The following is a 27,921-nucleotide window of genomic DNA, read 5'->3' as shown; positions in this document are numbered from 1 at the left end:
CATGGATATAATTAATTAGTATAAATTAAGAAAATATTTTTTATAGCATTTTTAATAATGTATTATACAATTAAAAAATGGCTTTTTGAAGATGCATCTACCAAAGAATTCTATCATAAAATTAAAGTAATTTTTAATTTAATTTACAAACATTTTATTTTTCTAAGGAAAGAACTTTTAGAACTTTAAAGACCTAGGAGTGATCATGATGAAAAAAGCTTTAAACTTGTAACATTTTTATTAATAGAACTTCTATTACAAATACTTTTTATGAAGAATTGGTAATGAAAAACTCAAAAAAAAAAAAAAAAAAAAAGATTTTGTATTGTTTTTGGTATGCGTTATATATAATTTTTTTTTAGGAAGAACCACTTATCAAGTATTAATCGAAAAATCATTTCAAGAAGCTCTCATGATACTGTACAAGCAGGAAAGTATAAGGACAAGACTCAAATAATTCTTTAGACTTTCTAAAAATCATCTTTAAAACTTTATCGAACATTTAAAGTATATTTGAGAATAGTTTTCTATTCTTCAAAACAAAAAAATATAGAAAACATGTTTGACAATGAAAAATTGTTTTGATGTTTTTAGAGAACATTTTTTAATTGTTTTTTTTGTTATTTTCACTTATTTTCTAAGGATTATTTTAAAAAATAATTATATAAACATGTAGAATAATTAAAATTAAAACACTATATGTAAAAATCGTTTTTAAAACATATTTAAAAAATATTAAAAACATTTTAGGTTTTCAAACAGACTTTTATTTTACAAAAATAGAGAACACTTTTCAAAAACCGTTATCAAAAACTATTCTTTTAAATTATTTTCAAAAACAAATATCAAACAAACCTTTAGCTTTTGCAAGAAAAATACTTCAAAATACTAGAAAACATTTATAATCTTCTTAGAATTACTCTCAAAAAGGCTCTAACCGTTGTTAATTCAAATAATAGCTAGTACTTTTGAAGTCAAAAGATATACATATTCAGGATAAATATGTGAAGAAGTGTGACATAGTGTAAGGTAGAGAATACGATTGGGTGACTCAAAACCATATGCTTGGAAAGTAGGGTATAAGATTTTAATTAATTATCTCATTTGAAAAAATTGATTGTCAATAAGATGAGCTTAAACCTCTTTTAAAACATTCAATATCACATTAAATTATGGGACTAGCATGATTTTGAGGGCCAAGATCTTACTTCTTGAATCACCATTTCCTTGAGAATCGGTATTATTGCAAAACTTAACAAAAAGATGACAAGAGAATTAGCAATATGTAAGAATTCTAAATGCCCACCTTCTTAACATGGATTTAGGTGAACAAGCCACAGATTTAGTTCAAAAACATTAATGTTGATAAGGTTTCTACAGAAACTGACGTCTCAGAAACTTATGAGGTTGTTCTCCTTCAAGCTGTCTACAGTATCCTTTAGGGTCACCTCCAGAGGAGTGAAGTGAATGCCCAAACTTTTTGCTTTCTCTTGGGATACCCGGTAGGTTGGCGCACAAGGTTTGTCATCCTCACACCTGCCATAGATGAAATACATGTGGTTTCATCTAAAAACTCAACAAGATAAACAACAAATAGTGAAAAAGGCAAGCTCTCGGGAAAACAAGACTATAAATGCCTACAATGAAGAGTTAAAAGGACGAAGAAACACCTCCTGTTTTTAAGAATGGTGGGACTTTGAAAAGAAGAGTTTGATAGCTGAGTTACAACTTTGAGAATTCATCAGTGCCTTTAGGCTTTGATCCATATATAATACCGAGACATAATAATCTAAGGGGAAACAAGATGGTAACTACTCTTCAATGAATGCAGTGGAACAATAAGTAGTAACATCCTCCTATTAATTGTCTCAGAACAGTAACCAATAAAAAACTTACTTTTGGGAAATGTGTAAACCAGGGTAGAGGTTGTGCAAAATCTTCAGTGTCTGAGAACCGTGTGAGACACTCCCTACTAAACAGTATCTCCCACTGGCTTCCTGTTTTTCATATGCTTGAATGTGTGCATTTGCAACATCTCACACATCCACCCATCGATATGGTATGTTCAGGAATGTTTGACCTCCTGCAACAAATGTTTGTATCAGAAGAATGAAGAAGATGATATCTTGCTTTGAAGTCATGCATTGTTTTGGCCCTTGAAGTTTAATGTACAATCAGCATGATTGATTATTGAGATGAAGCAAAGCACACACTCCATTATTCAATCCATTTTGAAGGGCTGTAGGATGAAGTTAATTCTGTATTGAGATGGAGCATGTAATGATATTCAAGTAGAAAAATTGAACATAATAAATATTCTATCATCAGTTGCTGCAGAGTACCATTTATGAGCTTCGGAACTTCCTCCACACTTAGATTAAGAATAGGATGTAAGACAGGACCGATAACCCATCCTGGATTCATCACAACCATGTCCATCCCATTCTCTTTTGCAAACTTCCAAGAAGCCTCCTCTGCTAAGGTCTTTGAAAGCATGTACCATTGCTAACAGAAACCAAATAAGTTCAAAAAATATTCAGTCAAGTGTTTTCAGTATTGAATGCAATCCAATGCATTCTTCTATATGAAACCAGTATAATCCGAGAATTAAACTCAAATGCACACCTTTGTTTCCTGAAAGAAAACTGGATCTGAAAACCAACTCTCATCAACTAGCACATCAGGAGTGAGAGGTTTTCCATTGGCCACAACCGTAGCCATAGATGCTGTTACAACTACTCTTTTGACAGATGGAATTTTTGCACATGATCTTAGAACGTTCATTGTTCCCTTCAATGCAGGGTCAATTAAATCTGCCTGATATATGGGGCATAAAAGTAAAAATAAAATAAATTAACAAAAGAAAATACAAGTCAGCCCTGTATAACGAAACCTTATAATACCATAGGCAAACATGAAATCACAAAATCGGATTTGTTCAACAATAGTACGAGTTATCCCAACAATTCTATGATCTATTACAAACCCAACAAGAGAATTGTAGTTTCCAATCTATAAATAATCACAAAGTTTTTCGTTCCCATCAATAAAGTGGATTGAATTTTGTGGTGAACATATTGTTTTCTTTGTATGGATATCCTAAATTTACGATATGGAAATGGAACTGATGCAGGACGAACCTGGGGGTCAGTGACTTCCAATGCAGCTGGGGATGCGGTATGGAAAACACCATCACATCCGTCAACTACAGAATCAAAAGACCCTTCTTCAAGTAAGTCTGCTTTGAATAAATGGAGCCTTTCCTTGGCTCCATCAAGTGCCAGCAAATGTCCTGTCTTCTTTGTATCATCTGTAGCATATATACATATAAGCAGAACTAGTAAGACAAAAAATGAAAAATAGCTCTCTTAAAAGGTTGAGATGGAGAACTGACTTGGGTTACGAACGGTTGCTCTGACATAATAGCCTTGTTCCAGTAAGAGCTTCACCAGCCATGAAGCTATGTACCCAGAGGCTCCACTCACGCACACCACCTTTCCTTCTCCACTCATCTCTCTCCTTTACCTTCACCTTCAAATCTATGTTATAGACTCACATCTATGCTTTACGTTTTGACAGGTATAAATTACCTTCACCTTCAAATCTATGTTATAGACTCACATCTATGCTTTACGTTTTGACAGGTATTTATATATAGAGAAAGAGTACTGTGTGTGCCATTTAGAATTAAAAATAGCTGCAGACGTATGTGAATGCGTCAGTGTCTAGGTTATTGACCCATGACCTCTATCAGCTTCCGTTATTGACCCTTTCTCTCCAATATTCCTAGTTTTTTATTCCAGGCTACTGTTGCTATTTTGAGAAGCAGTTTGGAAACAATTCCACAAATTTGTAAATTTAATATTTACAAATGACAAAGTTTTCGTTGGAATCATTTTGCATAAGGTTAAAAACATTTATATTGAAAACCTTTTTTTAAAGAGCTTACTGATAAGTTATTTTATTCTCATTCTTAATCCACATATGGTTCGTTTTCATAAATGACGTACAATTCCAACACATATTGATATGCTTATTGGGATATGTATTTGGCCTGTGAAAACGCCAATACCAAATGTCAATATGGCGCTTGAGTGGGCAAGGATTTAGTATTTGGGTTAGACGCTTTTAAGTAATCAAAGAGTAAGGTGGGTTTGTTTTTTTACTTAATTTTAAATAGAATTTTAATATTTAATAATGTTAATTATTAAGTTATTTATTTTTGTAATATTTTATTTCTATTAAGTATTAAAAAGTAAAGAAAAATCAACATGTTACTTTTCTATTTAGAAAAAGTCAAATATTAAGGTTATGTTTGGTTTTCAAAAAATACCAAAGAAAGAAAAAAAAATTGTAAGGGAAAATGATTTTCTCGTATTTGGTTATCCTCTAAAAAAATATAAAAGAAAATCAAATATAATTAAAGTTAGTTAGAAACTTATACATTTTAAAATTATTTAATATTTATATCGATGAGTTAAAATAAGTTTAAAGTGACAAATAAAAATAATTTATCGACTTTTAATCTATTTTTTATTTTCCATCATTTTTTCCTTTGTATTTTTTTTTCTTGTATTTTCCTTTATATTTTCTAGGAACCAAACATATCATAAAACTTTTTATATTTAACAAAAAGTTTATAATAAGCCATAAAAAAGTAAAAAGAAAAAAAAATTGAAGTCTAAAAAAAATTTCTTTCAACAAAAAGCTAAAATAAATAAACATCCTCTAAGATTCTTATGGTGTTGAAAATGGACATTTGCTCGTGACAATGAACTCTACTGGAATTCTTGCAGGTGCTATGTGACCGAACAAGAAGGTGATAGAATGGGTTCCAATGTGAGTTCTTGTGGACCATTGTATTTGATTCATCTTATGCTTCGCATTGCCCTTGATCATGTTATAAAGCAAAATTTTGATATATATATATATATATATATATATATATATATGCTACTCTTGCATATTACTTGAATGTTTTAGATCTTGTATTATGGACTACAAATAGGTAGTCTTCTTTTTAATAACCAAAAAAAAAAAAAAAAATTCAATTTTTAGTTTTTATATGTTCCTTGATTAAATATATTCAATTAATAAAACAAAGAACAATCAATCTCACACTAAACACCCATTAAAGGTGAAAAACCACCTATAGAGTCTTTAAAAACTTTATAAATGTAAAAACCACATGTCAATCAATTGAAATGCAAATGTAATAATTATGAAAGATTAAATACATAGATTTACTTTATCGGTACTTATGCCTATCTTGATGGGACTTTTGATAAGAGTACGGTAAATTAAAAAAATTATTCTTAAATTATTGTGGTAGGAAAAATAATTCTAAATCTACAACAGTTTTTGTCAAGGAGGAGAATGGATTTGGAAATCGTCTTTTGAAAAGACGATTTCCATCAAAACAAGTAAAAAAAAAAAAAAAATTAATCCCTCAAAAATCGTCTTTTGAAAAGACGATTTCAAAAAAAAAATTATTTAAGTGAAATTGTCTTTTCAAGAGACGATTTCCCAAAAAAAAAAAATTTCCTTAAAAAAAATTATTTAAGTGGAAATCGTCTCCTAAAGAGACGATTTGCCAAGAAAAAAATTTCCCAAATGCAAATCGTTTTATATATATATATATATATATATATATATATATTTTATTTTATTGGCAAATTGTCTTTTCAAGAGACGATTTCCTTTTGGGAATTTTTTTTTTTAAGGGAAATCGTCTCTTCAACATAAGATTATTTATTTATAAATAATTATTTAATAAATTAATAACAATTCTTTTTTATAAAATCATTTTTCACATAAACAAAAAAAAGATAAATATTATCTGTCTTATAAATAAAAAACAATATCAAACTAAATTAATTTTATTAGTTGTAATTAATTGAATTAATTTAAAGAAAAATTGAAGATTAAGAACAATTAATTTAGTTTAACATTTTTTTTTATATTTTATTCATTTTATAGTGAAATTTTAACGTAAAGATTAATATTTTTAATCTTAACATTTATATAATCAAATTAATTTAAAAATTAAAACAAAACAAAATTACTTATTTTGTAAATAATTATTTAATAAATTAATAACAAATTTGTATTTTTAAACTCATTTTTTATAATATATTGAAATAATTTCATTAGTTTATTACAAGACATTCCAATGACATTATATGGAAATAACTCAATGTTCATCTTTAATGTAAAAAAAAAAAATTTCATTTAAATAGTAAAATTTTCAACTCGAACTTACAATATCATTGAGCGATTGTGTTAGAAGACTCCCCTCTGTTAGAACATTTTCGACGATTGTGACCCTCTTGTTTACAAAGCCCACATCGAACTTTGACACTTGGTTCTCTCCAATCCATTTCATTCCTAATCTTTGAAGATCTTGGTCTTCCTTTATCACGTACTAGAGTTGGATTAGGATGAACAATTGGAAAATTAGGTTCTGGCCAATAGGCTTGATGTGGAATTGGATTGAATTGTGGTGCATAGCAACAACCATATACATCCATCCTATAATGTTTGTTAACAAATTGCCAACTATCAATCCTTGCACATGCACATACAACTAGCACATGTGAACATGGTATACCAAATGATTGCCATTTATTACAAGTACATGGTATTTCTTTCAACTTCACAATTTGTATATTATTTCCTTTATCCATATGAAACCCATGGGGAGCAGTTGTCACTTCAAATATCTCATTTGAACGGTGAAAGATATTGATAGTGTATCCACTAGCCCTTGATTCATATTTTGTTATTTTGTTAATGGCATAGGAACTATACAAATCTCCATTTGCAATTCGACTTTGTATCTCTATTCGACGAGTCTCGAAATATGAAACACAACGATAGAAAGTTAATTGAACAAGAGCAGTGATAGGCAACATTCTAGCCCCTTTAAGCACTCCATTTATGCATTCAACAATATTTGTAGTCATCCACCCATACCGATGTCCTCCGTCATGTGCCAAAGTCCATTTCTTTGTGTATTTCTCATCTAATCGTTTTAACTCAGCCATACATGACTCATACTTTTGTGGTTGATGTTGAGACCCTGCTCTATACACTAAGTCTTTTAACATCTTATTTCTATATTTATCATTGAAATTGTTTGCCACACGCCTAAGACAATATCGATGGTGAGCATAAGGTGGGTTCCAACCAACATTAAGATCCCTAATGGTGGCTTGTATTCTTGCATGACGATCAGAAATGAGATATATGCCTTCTCTTTGTGTGACTTGACTCCTTAATGTATAAAGAAACCAAGACCAACTATTTGATGATTCATTTTCAACTATTGCAAATGCTAGAGGGAAGATATGACCATTAGCATCGATTGATGTTGCAATCAAAAGTTTCCCTATGTATTTTCCATATAAAAAAGTACCATCTATTTGTATTACTAGTTTACAATGCTTAAATCCTTCAACACATGGCCCAAAAGCCCAGAACACACGCATAAAACGTACATTTCCATTGCAACCTGCTAGTACTGATGTCTTCCAAACAACCTTAGTCCCATGGTTAGTAAGTTTAACAATATTCATCCACCTAGGGAAAGCTTGGTAAGATTCATCCCAATCACCAAATATCCTTATGATTGCTTTCCTCTTTGCTTCCCAAATCCTCTTGTAATGAATATTATAACCAAATTTATCTTTCACTATTTGATGTAATGCAGCAATTGAAATTGTGTGATTACTTTGGACTACATTTTGAACTTCTCGTGCAATGAATGTGGAGTCTAATTGTGAGTGGTCTAGTGATAGTTTAGGGTAAACACAAGTGTGAGGACCTATGTACTTTGTTATCTCAAACAAACCATGAGATTTACGACGACATGCACAAAACCTCCAATTACAACCTTCAGACCATTTTTTACACTTTACAGCCCACATATCTGGCTCAGATTCAATAACAATCAAATGTTGATTCCTACATATGGAATAACGTTTAACAGCATATTGTAAGTCTACCTTACTCTCAAACTGCAAACCCTTAAACAATTCATTTGATTCATTCCATAAGCCAGTGTGTGCTATTAAATCGTTGTCAGCCATGGAGTTAATTACATCTCAATTCAATTCTCTAAATATTGGGAAAGGGACATCATGTTCACCACCACCTAGCAATGATGCATAATTTTCTGTAATTTCATTATCCTCCATGTCCATAATATCCTCATTACCATCATCTTCATCAAATAACTTCACATTATCATCATCATTTCCAAGTAAAATATCAACATAATTTCCAACTGTTATTACAATTGACTTAGTAACCCCTGCCATATCTACCTTAACTATAGGTTCCATGTCATTATCATAACTTTGCATATACATAGGGGAAGATGTGTTCTCTTCTACCATTTGTTGACTTGGACCTAGACTTTCAATATGCATTGGGGTAGTAAAGCTACTAGGTATGGAGTGATAATCAATGGAAGAAGTTTGACAATACATTTCAATAGTATTTGGAGGAGGAGATTGTGCGATAATAGTAAACATTATGCTCACATCACTATCATCTCGAATAGGCAAATGGACATAATTAACAGTACCCCTTCCATTTGGAAAGGGAACTGGATATCGGAACATCATATTTAACTTGGTGTAAGTACGATTAATATTCAGAGTATGACATAATTTTGTTTCTAACTCATCAAATGTTATCATACTATTGATTGAAACACCTTTTTCAGGAGGACGATTATAACTTACCTAAAATTCACAATCAATAATTTCACCCATAGTACAACACAATACTGTGGTGTAACCGTCCATTATCAAACCTATTCAAAAGATCAACAAAGAAATATCATCATCAATAAACTTTATGATAATAATTGATATACAATATGTATTTTGCAAATCTATTTTACTAATATTATGGTGCATTGTCCATTACAATATATTTCTTTTCTTTTTAAAAATGGATATTTAAATGTATATAATATAACATTTTAAATGTACATTTACATATTATATGAGATAAGACCAACTCTCGGATAATGTTCAACTTATATTTCTTATATTTTAATATTTTTTAATTAATATTGTATGCAAAAAAATAATTTAATACTAACAACCATTACTAAATTTATTTATTTTATTTTATTATATATTCTAACATTTTACAATTATATCTTTCTTTTCTTTTTTAAAATGGATATTGAAATGTATATAATATTTTAATATTTAAATATATATTATACACATTTAATATTCATGGTTACTATTTTATATTATACACAATTACTTTATATATATATATATATATATATAAATCAAATAACATTTTAGTTTTATTTATATTTTTATTTTTACATCTCATTGTTTTACAACAATTTTTTCAATTTTTTAACACTAATATCACTTTTAAAAAATATATAGGATAAATTCATAATTTTGGATGATGTTGTATTTCTATTTTTTAAATTTTAATATTTTTTTAAAAGCTTATACTATGCAAAATATATAGAAATGTAATTATTTTTTTATTATTATTATTTTTCATTCTCATTTTACTAATATTTTATTTTATTTTTAAATTTAAATTTTAATATTTTATAAAATGTATTATTTGATTGATAAATATAAGCAATAATCCTATTATTTCATATTAATTAAATAAACTAATATCATTTTTATTTTTTGAATGATTTAATTCATTTATCTTTATATAATGATAATTTACAACAAATAATATTCTAACAAAATTACCATAAATCAAATAAATTTAAAAAAAATACATGTAACAACAAATATCTATCATGTATTACACAATAAATATGAAATAAAGGCAAAAATATTACATACAAATAAAATAATATATCTTTTATTTTTTTTTGAATGATTTAATCTATTTAAAATAATAATTTCCAATAAATATTATTTAAACAAATATTACATAATCCAAATAAATTTAAAAACTTATATAATAATAAAAACTATACGTTATAAAATAACTTGAAATAAAAATAAAGCAAAAATATTACCTTATAAGCACTGTGAGTGTCGAAGAAAAGAGAGGAGATATGCTCAAAGTCTACCAAAGATGGAAGGTGAAAAACTGATAAGTGAAAAATTGACTTTCAAGTGGGGAAGATGGGGAAAATGAGAGTGAAGAAGTTTGAAGGTGAAAATTAGAAAGAAGAAATTTGAAGGTGAAAATGAGAATGAAGAAGACAATTTATAGTGTATGAGAAGTTGAAAAAAGGTAGGATGAGTGTAGTGTGTAGGATAAGTGGTTAAAGTTTGAGTTTCAAATGGAATTGGTAGAGTATAACGGTAAATTGGTGGAGTAAATTAGAGTATTTAATGGGTGGAAATGACAACACATTCAATAGGTAAGATTCTCTTATGGCTAGCTATGAGAGGGTAGCAAACGGTCTTCTTCAAATTGGTGTTAGCTATGAGAGGGTAGTAAAAGGTTTTCTTCAAATTGGTGTGAGGGTAGCAAATGGTCTTCTTCAAATTGGTGTTAGCTATGAGAGGATAGCAAACGGTCTTCTTCAAATTGGTGTGATGAAGTATAATAAGTTATAAGAGTTATGAAAACACATGAAATTTTAACTTAAATTTTTCTAATCTTAAAATTATATAATATAATTAATTTAAAAATTAAAGCAAAACAAAATTATTTATTTTGTAAATAATTATTTAATAAATTAATAACAAATTTGTTTTTTTAAACTCATTTTTTCATATAAATTGATAATAGTTTTTTTTTAATTGCAAAGTGAAAGAAAAAAAACAATAGATAAATATTATTTATATTATATTAAATTTAGTAAATTAAATTAATTAATTTTTTAATATATATTTATAATAATTGTATGAGTATAATTAATTTTGTAATTTTAAAATGGATTTATGATATATTTTTATATTAAATTGTATTATTTGTTTTATAAAATAAAGATAATTAAATATATTAAATTGAAATTTGGATGGAAATTTTTTTTTTTTTAAGGAAAATCGTCTCTTCAAGAGGCGATTTCTATTTGGGAATTTTTTTTTTTTTTTTTACTTTTTGGCAAATCGTCGATTTACACTTAAATAATTTTTTTAAAGGGAATTTTTTATTTTTTATTTTGGGAAATCTTCTCTTGAAGAGACAATTTCCACTTAAATAACTTTTTTTGAAATCGTCTTTTCAAAAGACGATTTTTGAGGGATTAATTTTTTTTTTTACTTGTTTTGATGGAAATCATCTTTTCAAAAGACGATTTCCAATCCCTGCAAAATCCGCTCTCCTACTTGGCAAAATCTGTCGTAGATTTGGAATTACTTTTCCTACTACGGTAATTTAAGAATAATTTTTTTTAATTTATCTAACTCTTGTCAAAAGTCCTATCTTGACGTCCATGATGAAGCAATGTCATAATCCTTACTGAAGTGAACAAAATTTGAGTTGTGAGTGTTAGGAATGCATAGAGATAATGATCATAATATGCTCAGGGTGTAGGGTTGTTGAATAGCACAACCATTAGGCATATTTATAGAACAACTCTAGTGGATTATACATAAACAAATCTTTAGAAAATTAAATGAATTTACAATTTGAAGAATTTTTATATGATTTTCAAATCTACTCAAATGTAGAACCAAATGTTCACAAAAATGGGCTTGGAAACTTCGAAAATTTTGGAAGGGTTTGGATTTGTTTTTTTTCATTTTTCAATTCATTTTCCCTACCTAATTTAGATATTAGTCCACTTTAGGTCATAATGCATCATCATACTCCAAATAACTCAACAATACTTGTGTAGATGAATTAATAGAAATCTTGAATCTTGAAGGACAATATAATTCCTAGGGATTCAACAATAATATAAATCCTAGGGATAGTCATGTCATGGTTTGAAAATCGGGAAGGGTCAAATCAGGGAGATTCGAACCTAGGCCGAAAAGCTTTGGTTGAAGCTTGGCTACCACTAGGCCAAGTTCACAATTAATATGTTAAAGTTCATCATTAAAAGAATAAATAAATAAATTATAATTATTTTATTTTAAATTTTATTTGATTAATTAAAAAAAACCATGATTATAATTTTCTTAACAAGTTTTTTTTTATATATATAATTTATATGATAATTAAATATAAAAATTTAAATATTAAAAAAAATTATATATGCATCATAATTTATTTTACATTATTGAATACATTTGAATTAAATAAATTATAATTTTAATATTAAATGTATCATCACTTATTTCATTAATCATATTTTAAAAAATTATTATCACTTCACTTTTAAATTTTTTATATTTATCTATTTAATTTTAAATGTTTTATTTTAAAATATTAAAAATATAAATTTATTCAAAAAATTACTAAAAAAATAATAATGAAATTCTAATTTTTTATAAATTAAAATTAATATGATAAGATAAATAATAAATTATTAAGATCAATATATTTCTACTTACCGATATTTTTCTCCTTAATCATACTTATATCAATTACACTTACAAAATCACTTTAACATGTGCATTCTTATATATATATATATATATTGGAGTTTTTTCAAATATTTTCATAAATTTTGAATAATTTTCGCATAATCAATATTTTACATTTTTTCTGATATATCCGTAAAATTCAAGTACTGATATATCCGTATTTACTGATATTACAAATCATGTGTATAGTCAATACCAAGAACTTGATGGAACAAAATTACCACTTAAGCTAACTAGTCTAACATACTAATAATCGCTCTCTTGGTAATTTTGTGACAAAATAATGACTAGTTCATAAATCCCTATATACTACTTTACTCTCAGGATTAACCAAACATCCTACCCAATGATCTTTAATCATTCAATTTTGGATCTTAAAAGGTCTCCAACCTTGTACTTGCACAATCAATAATATCTATGAAAAGCGGTGTATGGAAAAATATATAAACCATCCAATTTGTAACAATTTGTAATAAATGTCATGGTCATAATCCAACACTAATCATGTATCAAAATCAAATATTACCATGCATTAAAATAAATCATCACAATCATGATTATCATCGAGAATATAACTAAAAGAGAAGGATTCATCAAAATCATTTTTGCACATCAATCATTCTCTCTCTCTTTTTGTCATAAAAATGACAAAGATAAGGATAGAAAACAATAAATGCTAGCATGTGAATGAAAACAAAAATGAAAATATGCATTTATAGTTGAGGAAAGGCGCGGGCACTTGAATGTTCAAAATGAATTCTCGGGTCCACTTTCAAGAAAGTAAATCCAAATCAAGCAAAGAATCAAATTAATGACAATTAGATTATGTAACCTTTCAAGAGCAAATGAGATGTAAGAGGAATAAAATCATCCAAAGTAGCTAATTCAAGGCTATCAATTTATTGTTCAATTTAAGTAATTCGATTTTCCAATTTAGTTAGTTCATTAGATGATGCTGGATTCCAAATCAATTCATTATTCAGGGGGTCTTCCAACATGATCTAATGAACATGGATTTTTACAAAATATGAGCCCCTCCCCCCTCCTCGTATTAAATCCTTAATTTACGAAGAAATATACTCCTCATATATGTGATACACTGCCCTTAAATTAATAGCCAAGATTCTAGCACACTAATAATGAAGTCCTCAAAAGAAATATCAATTGAAAAGTTATAAGCACTCTTAAAATCCATATAGAGATCCGGAGATATGAATAAGACAGTAAGATAAGATTCTAAGTTATGGAACAAAATTTATTATGTGTAAAAGGAAGCCCCTAAAGATTTCTTAGGAGATGAAATTCTAAGAAAATTTAGAGGAATTAATGATTTTTGAAATGACAAAACTTTTAGTACTTCAAAGCTCAACAAGGTCATCTTTCCTAACCCAAACTTGCCTAACCTTTGGCAATGTGCTAACGTGACTTTTCCTAGTTCTAGACCAAATGTGAAGCCTCTTCCCTTTCTTTGTGTTTAAAATTTGATTCCTAAGGATGTTCCTCTCATTCACAAGCCTATTCAGATGTGATTGAAACCTATTAAAGAGTCTTATTATAACACTTATTTTGAGTGCGTTTTAGGTTTATTACAAATGATGCAATAGGGGGTAGTATCAGTGGTTGCTTCCAAAGATGGATGACTTTCCTAGACTTTAACAAAACTGGTTTTTCTACTTGCAGGAGTCTCAATTTTATTTACATAAGCTAGGTCTCTTTTATCTTGAGTGAACTTTCCTATACTAACAGTTTCATTTAATATCATATAGTCCTTAAGTAAAAGATATCATTTTTAAAAGACAAGTCTTTAATGAGTATTTCAATTTCTAAAGACAATGATTTATTATTTTACTTCATTTTTAGACTTTCTTCAAGGAAGGCTTTATATGCATCATGAAAATTATCAAATTTAAACTTAGAATTATTATGATATTCAATATCATACATGAGATCAAAATCATAATTTATCAATGCAACAGAAGCAACAAGATCACCATTTTGTTGTGATCAAAATCATAAAAGAGGTGCATTACTTTGTCGTGTCCTCTACAAGAGGTGGGAGATATCTGACAAAAAATTATAATTTATTAAATAATTTTTAATATATTGACTCATTGGATTTCTACTTGAACTTTCAAATTCAATCTGTTTGCACTTTCATAAATAGGAAGCTGAAAACTGCAAGCTTATTGATTTCCTAAAGGCACACTTTCATAAAGTGGAAGCATAAAGGCCAGTAAACCTAGCCACACATTTATTTCCTAACAACAATATATGGTATTCCGGGTACACTATTAATTAATAAGTGGTTTGTTTGCATGGCAGCCAAAAAATTGAATCAGAAACTGATGAGGTTGTTCTCCTTCAAGCTTTCTATGGTATCCTTGAGGGACACCTCCAGAGGAGTGAAGTGAATACCCAAGCCTTTTGCTTTCTCCTGGGATACCTGGAAGGCTGGCACATAAGGTGTGTCATCTGCAGGCCTGCCATGAGTGAGAAGGACATGTGGGTTCATCTCAAAACTCAATAAAAGAAGACCTAATAGTAACAAAAGCAATCGTTGTACATGTTGGGTTATGGTAGAATAGCTGGACGCAGGGTAGAACTTGTGCCAGCAATCATCCAATGGAATGATAAGAAGTAATATCATATTGATGCCACTAATGATCGTACTAGTGATACCTAACAGAAACTTACTTTTCAGATATATGTAACGCAGGGTAGAACTTGTGCAAGATCTTCAGTGTCTCAGAACTGTCTGAGACAGTCTCTACCAAACAGAATCTGCCACTAGCTTCCAGAAGCTCATATGCTTGAATATGCGCATTGGCAACATCTCTAACATCCACCCATGTATATGGGGTATTGGGAAATGTTTGAGCTCCTGCAACAAACAAATTTCAACCCGCTTTGAAGTAGAGGCTTCTATTGGACACTGAACTTTAGTCTGCAATCTGCTTGTTGATAATCTGTTATTTTCCATTCATTTTCTTGGGACATTGCTATCAAGTGATAAAGAGAAAATTTTGGCTGAAGCTATAAAATTTAGACACTATATTTTTTGCTCGATTATATATCTTATCCTCTGCAGATATACTTCTATCCGTTTCTTTTCATTATTCTGGCAATTACTAATGATTATAATAATATATTTTGGATGATATTTTATGAAGCAACATGGTGGATATTGAGATGAAGCAAGGTTCACACTCCATGTTGGATGGAGTTGATTCAATATTGAGATGAAGCATGTACTGATATTCAGGTAGAAAACTGAAACATGAGAAATATTCTTATCTGTTGCTGAGTGAAGACTACCTTTTATGAGTTTCAGAACTTCTTACACACTTAGGCTAGGAGTAGGATGTGAGAGAGGACCGATCACCCACCCCGGATTCAATGTAACCATGTCAATGCCATTCTCTTTTGCAAACTTCCAAGCAGCCTCCTCGGCTAAGGTCTTTGAAAGCATGTACCATAGCTAATGGAAACCAATTAAAAAGTGTTTGAATATTCAGTTTGCTTTTTAGAAGAATATGGGAAAAGAGAATGTGATGGGAAATCAGCTCAAATGCACACCTTTGATTGCTCCAAGAGAAGCGGATTCGAAAACCAACTCTCATCAACCAGCACATCAGGAGTTAGAGATTTCCCATTGAACACAACGGTAGCCATAGATGACGTTACAACCACTCTTTTGACAGACGGAACTTTTGCACATGACCTTAGAATATTAATTGTTCCTCTCAATGCAGGGTCGATTAATTCTGCCTGAGATATGAACAAAAAATAAATGAAAATAGAAGTTAATTAGATGGATATAACAAAATCAAGCTGCCTGAAATATACTAAATCTACAGGATTGAAATGGAAGTAATATTGTAGGATGAACCTGGGGATCAGAAACTTCCACTGCAACTGGGGATGCAGTATGGAAAACACCATCACATCCCTCAATTACAGAATCAAAAGACCCTTCTTCAACTAAGTCTGCTTTGAATAAATGGAGCCTTTCCTTAGCTCCATCAAGTGCCAGCAAGTGTCCCGTCTTCGTTAGATTGTCTGTAGCATATATACATACATATAAGCAGAACCAGTAAGAAAAAAGACAAAAAAAAAAGTGAAAAATAATGAAAATGTTGAGATGGAGAACCGACTTGGGTTACGAACTGTTGCTTTGACAGTATAGCCATGTTGGAGCAAGAGCTTCACCAGCCATGAAGCTATGTACCCAGAAGCTCCACTCACACACCACCTTTCCTTGCCCACTCATCTCTCTTATCTCTCACGTTCACCTTCAAATCTGTGTTACACATTTCTATCCTTTGTGTTTTTTTTCATATACAGGGAGTACAGTGCGAGACATGCATTATTGCTGTCAGCTTCCGTGATTGACCCTCTCTCTTTCCCTTCATTCTCTTTCCACAGAGATTCCTTTGATTTTGTGGAATAGTACTAGGTTTTTTATGCCATTCTACTGGGCTTAAATTTTGGCAGTGAGAATAATTGTTTAATTATTTTAATTCTAAGAAACAAAATGACCAGACATTGTATCAAACCAATAGATAGCAAATTAAACTTCAGTAAACACAATTAATCTTCCCTTGCTTTGGAATGGTTGACCAGCCAATCACAGAATCAAGTTCATGGACCATGCCACTTCACTGCTTACGATTTCAAAGGAAGAGCTCACTGTGCTCTTACATATTATAATATCAAGAACATTGTATTTTCCCATAACTAGTTAGTCTCGCCTCCCAAGCAGTCTATGATGGCTAAATGAGACTGAGGAAATGAATATTAAATTGGGAGCTTCACCTGGCAGCTAAAATCCATACAATATCCCAATTCTGATTTGAGTTTTGCAGCCTTTGTACCAACTGCTACAGGTGTTGAATAAATTTTTAAAGACCCTTTCAACTTGCTAAGCAAGTTGTTGATTTCTCTCACTACTACAAAAATAATTTATGGTGTCACTTTTAAAATAATGACACCATATGACTTAAAATTCACAAAGATGACATCATATAAAATTTTTCAATTAGGATCGATGATATTAATTTTAGGTTTATAGTGTCAGTTTTCGAAAAGTGACACCATATAAAAGATATATTTTTAAAAAATATTATAACTTAATGGGCCCACTTTGAGAATAATGATAGTATATAAAAAGGTCATTGTTTCCACATACCCACAATCCAAAAAAATCTCATCCATAACCTTAACCAAAATTTTCTTTTGTCTTTTCTCATGCTCATAGTTAACACACAATTGTTCTTCTCTGCTTTGTGGATTCTCAGGTAACCCAAAATCTCTTAGATCTATAATTTTCAATTTTTTTTTTATTAATTTCAAAATCTTTATTAGCACACCCAAAGTCTTTTGCTCCCTAGATCAAAATCCAATGGATGAAGATGAAGCTTATGCTCTACAAACGTCTCGCACACCCAAAGTCTTTTGCTCGATGACTCTGCCTACAACCTTGACACTTCAAAGGATGGGCTTTGGAATGGTGGAAACCTAGGCTCTCTCTTTTTTTAGAGGTGGAAGACAATTGTATAAAGTCATGGAAACCCTAATCCTAAGCCCTAAGGGCATTTATAGGGTTCCCTTACTAGGTTTAAGTAACTTGAGCCCATCAAGGCTTGGATCATTTAATCTAATCCAAAATAGATTCTAATTGATTAATTAACCTAACATGACTGTCTAATTAATCAATTAGCTCAATCTAGAGACCTTGTTCACTATTCTTTATACAACCTTACATAATTACCAAAACATTCTTATACATGAGAGTGAACTTAGAGTCAACCCAACCCTTATAAATTATGCCAACATGATATATGAACTCAAAGTGGGGAACATTGGGACCCATAGGAGTACTGGCTCCCTCATAATTAGATTCTAAAGTTGATTTAACATCCTACTATAAAGAATCAATTACACTCTAGTACCCTATGTAAATAACAACGAGATGGAGCTTAGGTTCGTGACTTACTATTCACTGCATGTAAACTTTCTATGAATTAATATTTCTAATCTAACAAGGTAATATTATCACCTATCAAGATTACCTATTCAATCATTGACTTATAGATCCCACTTATTATGTGATCAATGTCGACGTACTCTTAACTTAAATTCTTGAGCTTGGCTTAGACATGCTTCAGCCATGCAAACTTGAGGAGATCAGAAGGCGTTGGTTTATTAAATAACACTTCAAGTGAAATAGAAAGAAGATACTCTCCTACAACTTCCATGGCTTCTTGCTCGGGAAAAAGAAAGCACAACATCCAATGATTAAACAGACTTTGGAAAAAGTGGGTTGCAAAAATGAATTCTCATAGTTATTATGGGGAAATAAAAAAGCCTCAGTGGTGGGCCTCATAAATCTAAGGAAAAGAGTGTAAAAGATTTCTGATGAATAACTTGAGTTATGGATAAGATGGTTTCTAAGAGAATGGAATTCATTTCCGTGAAGGAAGGCATTATCACAATAACACCAATCCAAGCTTCCTTTATTCTTTGATTTTTTTTTTTTTTAATAAAAAGGCTAAAGAAACTTAATGTTTTGAAAACTGGTCAACATGTTGTTTGACCAAAACTTTAGTGGGCTTTCTCTTCACTTGGCCAAACTCCCTTGCTTCCCAACCCAACAAGCTTCTTGCTTGTACCTTGTCTGTGCAAGCTATTTATATCACCGTGGATCTGAGTTTGTAAAAATGAAGAAAGAACCAATGTACTACAAAATTCCTTTGATAAGTATATTGTTAGATATCTATATATTAGTGCTCTTCACAAATTTTTGTAATACAAAAAATTTAAATAAATAGAAATATTTATATTTACATTTATTAACAATCAATATGAAAATAATATGAATTATTCAATGTAATAATTTTTAAAATTTTAAAATAATAAAATACATCGATAAGTAGATAAAATTAAATATCATAATTTTCTTTTCATATTTAAATATTATACATATTATATTTAATAAAATTTGATATATTAATATGTTTATATTTATTTTTTTCATTTAATTGATATATCAAGTATGAAAAAAATAAACTGTTGATAAATATTTTTATTTTAATAAAATATAAATTATATATTTATAACATCACTGATTCGACCGTAATTTAATCATCTGTTTAAGTAATAAATCATGAACCGGTAATTTTTCTGATTCAATAATCGATTATATTTTGAAAATATTTAAAAAACCAAAATTAATCTCATCATTTGGCTAAAATATTAAATATTCCCACCTTATAAGCTGGATAAAGCCTGAGAATAAATAAAATAGAAGTATTGGTCGACATATATATTGATCTTAGTGCTTCCTCAAATAATTGTATTCCCATAATGATAATGGTCATATTCTAAATGATATATCCCATTCATTTGGGTACACAGAAGGAAAATGTTTCAGTTGTTAAGTTGTTACTGAAAATAAGAACATCTTTAGGAGAAGACTAGGAGGAAAAAATCTCGTACCTCAAATTTTGATAAAAGAATAAGAAGTTTTCATGACATCTTTGCATTTGGAGGTGCCTCAGTTCTTACTTCTTACTAAGAATAAGAACCAATGTTGGACCGTTTTCAATTATTATTGTTAAAAATTGGTGCATTGATTCAATAATTGATTTCTTTTAGAAAATTTATCACTTAATATCCATACACGTGACTGTTGCTAAACAACAGACCACACCTCTCAAAGACTGCACCAAACCTATAACCGAACTCAAGGCTATGCAACAATTGGAGAAATTAACCCATAATTTGTTGGCGACCCTATGATGTGTTGTCATATTAATAAAAGTCAAGTAGAATTCAAGCTAGTTAAGTAGGTCCATAATTCATACTACTACTAAACTATTGCTTTTTTCAACATAATATATGGTATATGAATGCAAATAAATTGCTATAAAATTCCGTCAAATATCACATATTATTCTCAATAAGGGATTTTTAGTAATAGTTAATTTCAAAATCGAAACTAAGAGTGTGTTTGAAAGTGATTTTAAAAAGTGTTTCTAACTTTTTTAATACTTAAAACTAGAAACACTAAAACTAGAAACACTTTATGGAATTACTGCGAAACGCACTCTAAACATGGTTCATATATCTTACATATCCGTAATTAAATTAAAAATTAAGACAAATGTATTATATAAATATACCACTTCCCACATGCACTATTAAATTTCCCATTAGACCTAAATTTTACTACAAACCCAACTAGATATATATGGTAATGAATACACAAATTACTATACTAGCTTTCTATGGTTTAGGATATGAACTCAAATACTAATACATGTCATTTTCGATCATAGTGTATATTGCATTACCGAAGACACAAATTTCACTACCATAACACACCATTTTCCATTATTCTTTCATAAATTTTTTTTAGTAAACTCAATTTTGACACTCAATGCAATGGGAGGAAGGGTTTAAAACACACATCTAGTGAATTTATCAACATCCTACTCTCCAAACCAAAAATAGTAATGTATGCCATTTTCCTTCACAATCAAGCCATTTTTGGGGTTGATCTAGTTGAAGTTGATGTTGTATGAGGGGATCCTGGTAGACCTTGAGAAGGTTATTGAACACGATCTGCTCGATTTCCCCTCCAGACACAACTCCTTTTCCCCAGCCTGATTCCAAATGAAGAAGAAGCCAGGCTCTCTCTTGAAATCTCTGAAAGCCAGCCTCTCATGCAGGTTGAGGATTAAGCTAGCCACTGATCTACGACCAGCCTGCCTCTCATTCCAGTCCCGCTGATACTGAGGAGCTACCAAAATAATCCCAACTTACGGAACATAATACATGTAGAAAGTCGGTACAATATATTTATAGGGAATGAGGGGACAATTGATCAAATTTTCCATTTGCTGGCCCCCGGTTAATTCCTTAGGAAAATCCTTCCTCCCTTTGGTGGGATCGTGTGCTATTCAGAAGGCCATGACCATACCAGAGATTTCCTCTGAAGGCCCTCAAGTAGGAGGGAAGGCAAGGGTTCTCTGATCCATCCCCTTCTGGGTATTCATAACTGATGATCTACTTGATAAAAGAATCTTGGAGGGTAGTTAATCTACCATGAGGTTTCCCCTGTAGTTTTATTTATACCTCTTGCTCAAATGTCGATATTGGTGTTAACCTTAAGCATAATCATGTTTAATTTGAGTGCTGTTTGTTGGGGTGGAGTAAATACATACTACCTATGTGGTGAAGACCACTTTTGGTGGGAGCTTGACCCATAATTCTACCCCATAATTTAATTGTGTCCATATATAGATTGCAAGAGATCTGATACCTTCCTTTTGAGCCACTCATTCTTGTTGAAATTCTGACAGATGGGCGTTTGACTTTACAGTTTGACATGCATAGTTGTGTATTGAATTGGAGTAACAACCCTTGGATGCATTCAACCATACAAGATGATGGAGCATAGGCATCTTCCTGAGGTGGGCAATCAGCCGCGTGAGTTAAAAGATTCATTGTTTGCTATTAACAGTAACAATCATGGGGATTAATGCTTTCACTCTGCAAACTAGTTATTCGAACTATGGATGGAAATGGTCGAATTTTGAAGACCATCACCACCTTCACTGTCACTTGTTTTTGGTTGTTGAGATGCTTGATGATGGGAGTAGTCAACTGAGGATGTCACCATATCTTGGCTCGGGCCTAACAGGCAGTATCCTCCCTCTAAGCCATACATATACATGAAATATGACAGGCGTGTTTGGACGGCAGGAATCTCATTCTTGAGCTAGGTGTCATTCCTTTTTCGTTTCCGGGTGGAGAAATTTTATGAACCAATTGTCCTTCGATTTATTAGTAGAACAAGTCTCAGCATCAAAATGATGGGATTATGACCTTGAGAAAACAAGGGAATATAATCAAATAGCACCTCGAATCCATATAAACTCCATAAGAACAACAAACACGACCATCGGTTATGAAGACCAAAGAATCTAATAGATCAGGCAAAGTCATCCCTGCAGCCAGGGACTCACAAATATCCTCCAATTCTGGATTTCAACTAGCCATTAAATTTATGTAAGTTCCAAGTATGGGAACAAGATGCCTCCAACCTTTAAGACTCCAATCGGTGAATCGGCAATATCTGCTCTTTTATATTTCAATAATGGTCTGGCATAAAATGTGAAAACAGACAAGTAGGAAAAAGATTGGTAAAACAGCAGTATTGCTCCTACGGTCGATAAAGATGCATTCCTCAGCTTGTTACTAATACAACAGAATAGAAGTAACAGAAAATAACTGAAATAGACAAGAAACTTCAAGCACACATCCCCTCTGGAAAACCATAAAGAACTGCTTAACCGTCATGTAAAATAAGCATTCAAGAAAGCCAGACTTAGTTGGTTAGCTCCATAATTGCAGAAACAATATCCCCATCAGCAGCCTTAAGCGCCTTAACAGCCTTTGATCTAGAGACTCCAGCCTGCGTCATGACCAACTCAATGTCCTTGGGCTCCACCCCTGTCTCATCCACATCTTCATCATCCTGGGCCATGGATGATGCCTCGGGCTTAGCTATTACATTACTGAGATCAGGAGCCTTGAACTGCTCTGCAGCCTGTGTCTGCAGCTGTGAGCTCAAGTCTTCAATCTTTGCCTCGCCAAAAATGACATATGTATCTGATGTTGGGCTCTTGAAGACATCTGGTTTTGATATGACAAACAAGATCTGATAGCAAGTAATAACCGAGATTACAACAGAAGTTCAAAGGGAGGACAAAAGGAGGACAAAAGGATTAAGCAGATGGGGCATGGGGAGCAAGAGGGGAATATACACACAAAGAAAAGAGAGGGAAACTAACATTTTTGCTTTTCTTCACCGTAACACGGCTAACACCTGGAATGGGTTTCATTCCAAGCTTCAACATTGCCTTGCGGCTCTTCTTTTCACTACGGCTCTGCTTTGACCTACCACTAGCATCTCCTCCCTGTTCTCCTGCTTAACACAAGAATAAAGCTGGCATAATAAGCCATGATTTAAATGAACAACCAAGCAGTTTTGGTCAGCACACAGTTTCCTCCTTAAAACATAATTCTGTTAATACATATCTGGAAAGGTCCAGATGGAATGTGGAGGAAAGGTAAATTTGATAAGATATCTTCGAAAGCATGTCTCTCTCTTGGCAAGAAAATGAGCCCAAGATAGTTGTCCATGAAATTTGATTTAAGAATTTAATTGTTGCAAGTGATGAGACCTTGTATTCAAGCAACTCATTTCAACTGAAGGTTTCACATACAAGGGTAGCCCATCTGATGTCAGGGAGTTACAAATATTGCAAAACTAGAGGCACCCACATAAAATACATAAGTTGTGAAACATCGTGATAAGATGAATTTGAACTGTTAGCCAACTATTAAGAAATCCCATTCAGCAGTAAATAGTGTCTTTTAGTTAACAGAAAGTAGAAGTTTGCCAAGGTGAATTCTGAATTCTTGCTGGTGGTTCAAAATGTGATACACATAGCAGTTGGGCTGTTATCTAATGGATATTTCCTAGCAAAAAAATAAGATAACAGGATGATTATGGAGTATGATAATGACCTATTAATTTAGATAATTGCTATTACTGAAAAAAAATACAAGCAATTCTGTAATGTGGATAGTCTATCATTTGAAATTTATAATTTTTGTTAAACACATATATTACTTGAGTTAAAACTAAGACTTAAAACAATTCCTCCAATACACAAACTTGTATATTAATAGTTTTTAACAAATATATATTCTCAAGAGGATGATTATGGAATTGAATCAAGTCAGAGAACTAAAGAATTGAATCAACTCAGGCATAATCGAGCATTCATCAAATGCTAACCAAACAAAAATGTAAACTTATATATATACAAAGAAGGACATGCATTTACAAAATTCATGTATTAATAGACTAATAATGACAAAGAAATACAACATTGTTGTCGTTCTTGTAGTTTTAACTTGATCATACATTATTATGACCATTATGATTCTTAATGCAATTCAAACATGGGTTCAGATGCCCATGTTGATTCAGTTATTCCTATATCATTTACAGGCTAGATCAATTTGTCATGAATAACTGTATAAAAATTTCCATCTATAAATTCTCCTGTTTTATGCTGTGATTAATATTCATATGATATGAATTCTAATGGTCCTTACATGTTTAGACATGTACTGTAAAAAAAGACAACTCATGACTAGCTTCAACTTTGCATTATCTCTGTATTTTAAAGATTACTCGGTTCACTGGATACCTTATTTTTCTTTGACTTCCTACAATTTTAATTTTAGAATTTACTCTATTTTTCAGACTACAATAGTTATTAAATAACTTCTGACTTTCCAAGAGTTTGAAAAACAAACCAAAGCCATTAGGAAACCCATTAAACCTTAACCTTCCATATCCATGGAAAAGCGTTGCATACCTCAACGAATAGATATCATAAATAACCGATCAAATTTGAAAGCTCTAACGAAAACAAAAATCAAAGCAAAAGCACTCCAAGGACTAGCACATGAATAATTATCACCGAGCATTCTAGTGCACTATATTAGCTAACCTTCAACATCATCTTCATCCTTGTCATCTTCGTCATCCTCATCATCATCATCGTCCTCTTCTTCAACCACTGGCTCATCGGGCTACAAGAAACATGGCTCATCAGGCTACAAGAAACATAAATAAATCTACCAAAATCAATTAAATGTGCATGTTTGTTTTTTTTCCTTTTTTCATTTGAGAAAGAGAGAGCCAGCAAGCAGTGGAAATGATTGTGGGCCAATAATAAAACTGAGTGCTCATCCAAACTCACATCCACTAGACAACAGCATCATAAGAACAATATTAAACACCCTTTGCCATCTGGTGATTAAGATTTTGATTTTAGGAAATATATCATTTCTTTAACTTCAGAAAAAACAGGCCAATCAGACGCATCCAATGAACTCCTCTTGATCCTCAAATCAAGTAAAATCAAAGGATTTCACAAGGCAAAATCATTCAAATATATAAAACCCACAAAACCCTTCTTCACCATAGGCTGAATTTGGCAAGGAAACAAATCATTCAGTTATCAAACCTAAGAGCATCACAAATTTCTTGGTCCCGACACATCCCGACACAAAGTAAGAACAAATACATAAAAAATGCTTCACTTCTCTCCGTCTAATTCTTTATATTCCAACCTGCTTAAATAGATAACCGCCATACTGGTGGAAACTGCAAACCCAAAACAATAAAGAATCTAACCAAACCCTTTCAACAACGAACCTTGGCTGCAAGCTATCAAACCTCCCAAAACAAGCGAACAATCAGTTTGGTTTCTAAGAAAGCATATGAAAACAAAAGAACGCCCAATTTCTGAATCTCAACTTTTTCCTTTCATACCACCCAAGAAAACTAAAAAGACCTCATTTCCATCTCTTTTCACCCAATTTTCTCCACAACCCAACAAACAATAACCAAAATTAGTCATCGAAACCCAAAGATCCACACAGTAAGATCAGTCAATGAACAAAACATTAAAAAAAAAAAAAAAATTATCCATACACTGGGATGAACAAACAAACAAAACTATTAATACTGAAGATCGGATCGAGAGACTTACGTTGATTTTTTGCTGTTCGAGATGAGCGGCGAGCAGCTCTTCTTGGGTTTGAGCAGTCATGGCGATTTCTAGAGAGAGATTTAGAGAGAGAAAATGTGCAAAAACCCTAAAACCCACCGCAGTGTTGTGTTTTGGGGAATCTTTTATAGTTAAAGAGCCAAAACGACATCGCTTTGTTGTTATCATGACTGAACCGGATTTTGACTTAGACCCGGTCTGGACCCGAAACTCTTTTCTGTTTCTTTCTCTCTTTCTCCTTTTTTTTTTTTTTTTTTTTTTTTCCCTGTCTCTTAAACGAGAAAGGGAATTTAGTTAAAAAATAATTTTTCAAAAAAAAAAAACAAAAAAAGGGTTGTATTTGGTTTGAAAAATATTTTTTATTTATTTTTTTCTTGGTTATAAGATATACTATTATCAAAGATAATATAATAATATATATATATATATATATATATATATATATATATATATATATATATATATATATATATATATATATATATATAAACTTGGATAATTTATATTCTAATTCATAAACAAAATATTTATTCACTACTTCAAAGATAATATTGGATTTGAAATACATATAAAATCATGTTTTATTTATTTATTTTAATATAATGGACCCCAAAAAGTCATTTATGTGATATTATTTCCTTCTCTATTTTTTATTTTATTTTTTATAAAATTATTTTATTTTTCTTAAGACTCCATAGTTAGTAAGAGTTTTCCACATAAAATTTATTGTATCATATATAATTGTATTTTATTGTTTATCTATATTTTCATACAATATTCAATTGATTTAAGTTGGTTTAAATCCCTTTCATAGGCTAAATTAGGTAAAGAACTTCAACTTATAAATTAAAATTTTTTATTTTCACTCATTTCCATCTCTGAGTGTTATCACATAAATGACTTTTTGGTATTAGAGTAGGTTATTCTAAATAAAAAATCATATTTTTATCAATCTTGCATGTCTAACATGGAATAAGTGAGGTTTGGTGCTCTTGTAAATAGTCTACCTTATTTCGATACGAGTACTTATCCTCATTGGAAAACTCAATTGGAGTTTTTTCTGAAAATGCAAAAATAAAGGGTCTGATGTGAAGTGGAATATGGATGGGGACCCCATTGAAATTAGATGTGATTGGAAGATCTACAGGTGAATTAAAACCCAAACAAGAATGTGATAAAATTGATAATAAAGGGAGTGAGGTCAATACTCGAGCTCTTTTTAGCATATTCAATGGGGTAAGTCCTAACAAGTTTCATAGGATAGCTATATGCAAATGTGCTAAGGAGGTGTTGGGCATTCTTGAAGTAACTCATGAAGGCACTTCAGTAGTGAAGTTGTTTAAATTACAAATGCTTATCTCCAAGTTTGAAAGCCTTAGGATGCAAGAGAATTAGACTTTCTCTGCATTCTACTATGAATTGAGTGATATTGTGAATTCTTCCTTTAACCTAGGAGAACAAATCCTTGATTCTAAAATGTTAGAAAATTTCTTGAGATCCCTTCTTGAGAGGTTTATGCTTAAGGTTACTATTATAGAGGAAAGTAAGGATGTTGACTCTATGAGGGTTGATGAACTTGTTGGCTCTCTTTAGACCTATGAAATGACACTTTCAAATTCTCAAAAGCTTAAAGAGTCAGCTTTTAAGGCTTTCAAGAATGAAGAAAAAGAGACTAAAAAGTCTAAAAGTGTAAGTAGGGAAGAACTTGCTCATATGGCTAAATGTGTTAAAGAGACCTTGAAACTTGATCAAATATCTAATAG

General features: G+C 31.0%; 1 protein-coding gene and 1 pseudogene across 1 annotated transcript; both read right to left on the bottom strand.

Annotated features, from left to right (window-relative positions):
- Positions 1 to 1,307: 1,307 nt before the first annotated feature.
- Positions 1,308 to 16,767, bottom strand: LOC100262996 (phenylacetaldehyde reductase-like; annotated as a pseudogene).
- A 5,857-nt stretch (positions 16,768 to 22,624) lies between these two features.
- LOC100245825 (nascent polypeptide-associated complex subunit alpha-like) lies at positions 22,625 to 26,286 on the bottom strand. Its single transcript, XM_002266561.4, has 4 exons — positions 26,141 to 26,286; positions 25,094 to 25,175; positions 23,357 to 23,490; positions 22,625 to 23,223 (listed from the first exon to the last, which is right to left on the bottom strand). The coding sequence occupies exons 1-4, from the start codon at positions 26,198 to 26,200 to the stop codon at positions 22,891 to 22,893; spliced, it is 609 nt and encodes a 202-aa protein (XP_002266597.1). The 5' UTR covers positions 26,201 to 26,286; the 3' UTR covers positions 22,625 to 22,890.
- Between the last annotated feature and the right edge of the window lie 1,635 nt (positions 26,287 to 27,921).

This window comes from Vitis vinifera, chromosome 13 (genome assembly GCF_030704535.1).
Source record: "Vitis vinifera cultivar Pinot Noir 40024 chromosome 13, ASM3070453v1".
In the NCBI taxonomy this organism is placed as follows: Eukaryota; Viridiplantae; Streptophyta; class Magnoliopsida; order Vitales; family Vitaceae; genus Vitis; species Vitis vinifera.
Note: the sequence above shows the minus strand (reverse complement) of the source record. Positions and strands in the feature narration are given on the sequence as shown.

Excerpts from the sequence above, each read along its gene's own strand:
- LOC100245825 (XM_002266561.4), bottom strand. The coding sequence starts at position 26,200 with ATGACTGCTCAAACCCAAGAAGAGCTGCTCGCCGCTCATCTCGAACAG. Across the intron at positions 23,491-25,093 it reads GGATGAAGATGATGTTGAAG|GAGAACAGGGAGGAGATGCT; the intron begins GTTAGCTAATAT and ends TGTGTTAAGCAG. Across the intron at positions 23,224-23,356 it reads CGGTGAAGAAAAGCAAAAAT|ATCTTGTTTGTCATATCAAA; the intron begins GTTAGTTTCCCT and ends ACTTGCTATCAG.